This window comes from Penaeus chinensis, chromosome 22, assembly GCF_019202785.1.
Source record: "Penaeus chinensis breed Huanghai No. 1 chromosome 22, ASM1920278v2, whole genome shotgun sequence".
Taxonomy (NCBI): Eukaryota; Metazoa; Arthropoda; class Malacostraca; order Decapoda; family Penaeidae; genus Penaeus; species Penaeus chinensis.
Window position 1 is genome coordinate 27,488,666 of NC_061840.1, and position 2,500 is coordinate 27,491,165.

A 2,500-nucleotide genomic window follows, 5' to 3' on the forward strand; every position below is an offset into this window, starting at 1 on the left:
GCACACAATTCGCATGCAGCACCACAGGCTAGAAGAAGGCCAGACAAAACTCCAGGAGTACCAACAAGTAGTCGTACATCGAATGCAGAAACATTCCATTTTGTTTCTTATGTTCCTGTAAATGGTCGTCTCTTTGAGTTGGATGGACTAAAGCCCTTTCCTATTGACCATGGTAAGTTATTCGGAAGAGATATTGTATTTTCTTGTTTGAACTTTATTTTTTAAATTTTATTTATTTGTTTGATTAATTTGTTTTTATTGTTTGCTTGATTTTTCAATATCATTTATAGGAAGAGAACCAATAGGTTGTGGCTATGTAAAGTGTATGTGTGTAATGTTGGTTCATATCTTCAAAGAAGGGATTTATTGCAATCCATATTTTTTTCATTTTCCAGGAACTTTATTGAATTTATTAGAGAAGTAAGCAATACAAGGGCAATGATGAATATTGTATTACAGGACCATGGCTTGAGGGAGAAGATTGGACCGAGAAATTTCGCCGAGTAATCACGGAAAGACTTGGTATTGCCACAGGTGGTGAACCCTATCATGATATTCGCTTCAATCTCATGGCAGTAGTTCCAGATAAGATCACTGCCTACAGACGGAAGCTGATGTCCCTAAGACGAAATAGGTTGGTATATAGCAATGCAAGTAGTCTGTGCTAATGCTGATAGAATTGTGTTTTATATTGTGATACACTTTTTCTTTAATATCAAAGGAAAGTCTTACCATTACATAATGCCAGAAGTAGAAGTGGACCTCTGTTTCCTACTGACTAATTAATGAAATTGTAAAGCCTTTCACGTTTTCTTTTCTTCTTTTTTAGAGAAACGATCTTAGAAGCACTCCACCATTTTGTTCGACAGCAGTACCCTGCATATATAGGAAAGGAGAAGCCAGCAACATCCAACCCTACAAAGACAGAAGATGAGATTGGTAATTTTGGTCTAAACTTGTATCAATGTTAGCAATGGAGGACGTGTGGATTTTAAGTCTCCATGCAAATTTTAAATTATGGTTTGATAGGTGAATCTGGATAGGAATTCTGCCAGTATAGATCTGCAGGCAAGAGCTATGCCTAAGTTCCACTGGCCAGACTTGACCCTGATCCCACAGCCACCTCTGTGTGCCCTGCCAAGCTTCCTTCAATTTTTTTTGAAAACTGTATAATACTAAAAAACAATCTTCTGGGATGATTACAGGCTACAAGTCAGTACTGTCTGTTAGAAAATTTACAGAAGGCATTTGATTACACAATGCATATGCACAGTTCTTTCTGAAGAAATCACAATCACAGTAAATTTTCTAACAGACAGTACTAACTTGTAGCCTGTAATCATCCCAGAAGATTGTTTTTTAGTATTATACAGTTTTCAAAAAAAATTGAAGGAAGCTTGGCAGGGCACACAGAGGTGGCTGTGGGATCAGGGTCAAGTCTGGCCAGTGGAACTTAGGCATAGCTCTTGCCTGCAGATCTATACTGGTAGAATTCCTATCCAGATCCACCTATCAAACCATAATTTAAAATTTGCATGGAGACTTAAAATCCAGATGATGTGACCATTACATCATGAAAAAATGGGTGATGTGAACATGTAATTTTGGGAAAATTTGACTAAGGACCAGGTGATGGGAACTTGCCATCATGAGAATTTTGGCTGAAGGCCGGAGTGACAAAAATGGATCCTATTCCTGGCTGCAAAAAAATTGAATGTTAAAAAATGAAAAAATGACACAAATAACAAAATCTTTCCAGTTGTTAGTATTATTGAATATTGTTATGGATTACCTAGAGAGATGATATGGAGTCTGTGAAAGGAAAACAGTCTGTTACCATCTGGATACAGCAAGTCAAATGACAAATATAGACATTAGAAAATGGCCAAAAAAGCTAAAAACGCTTGTGCAGAAAAAGAGAAATAGCATTGGAAAGGGAAGGTATAGAATCTTGCCGCTGTACATGAGTATTTGCGTGTGCCAAGCATACAAGCTGCACACCTGTCAGAGCGACCTCTTAAGTAAGCTCTTAAGTCATTATTAATTTGCAGCTCAGGGATAGAGGGATTTTGTAAATATCACTTGCTTTACATAGGCAAAATCTCAAGTATTGTTAAGCAAGGTTTCGGACTACAATTAGAGATGTTGCCCTAAAAGTAATTTATGTTCATTCACATAGTTAGGAAAATTGTTAGGAACAGTGGCACTAACCTCATGGTGGTAGCTTCATATTATTATTTATTTCTGTGCTTAGTCTTAAGGGTTGATACAAGACAAAGATATTCATGAAGCAGCAACAGTCACCCAAATTCAATTGCAGATTCTTCAGGTCCCTATAGATGTCAGGTCATTTTCTACACAGCCACTTTTGATTATGCAAGATGTCACTGTGACCCAAAAGTCCCTGTTATCCCTGTTTTTTGTGTATGAAGCCAAGTGTAATTCACTTTAGATTTAAGTATGCATTTCATGCAGTATCCTCTTTTTATAAATGATATTC

The 2,500-nt window shown here is 37.0% G+C and overlaps 1 protein-coding gene across 2 annotated transcripts in view; it reads left to right on the plus strand.

Moving 5' to 3' along the window:
- LOC125037084 (ubiquitin carboxyl-terminal hydrolase calypso-like) overlaps positions 1-2,500 on the plus strand; it is a 21,680-nt gene that overhangs the window by 4,640 nt on the left and 14,540 nt on the right. For both annotated transcript variants that reach the window (XM_047630081.1, XM_047630082.1), the window contains exons 5-7: positions 1-172; positions 460-634; positions 830-939. The exon at positions 1-172 is cut by the window's left edge and continues 36 nt beyond it. In XM_047630081.1, the coding sequence (XP_047486037.1) occupies positions 1-172; positions 460-634; positions 830-939 (457 nt within the window). The remainder of the gene's footprint in view (positions 173-459; positions 635-829; positions 940-2,500) is intronic.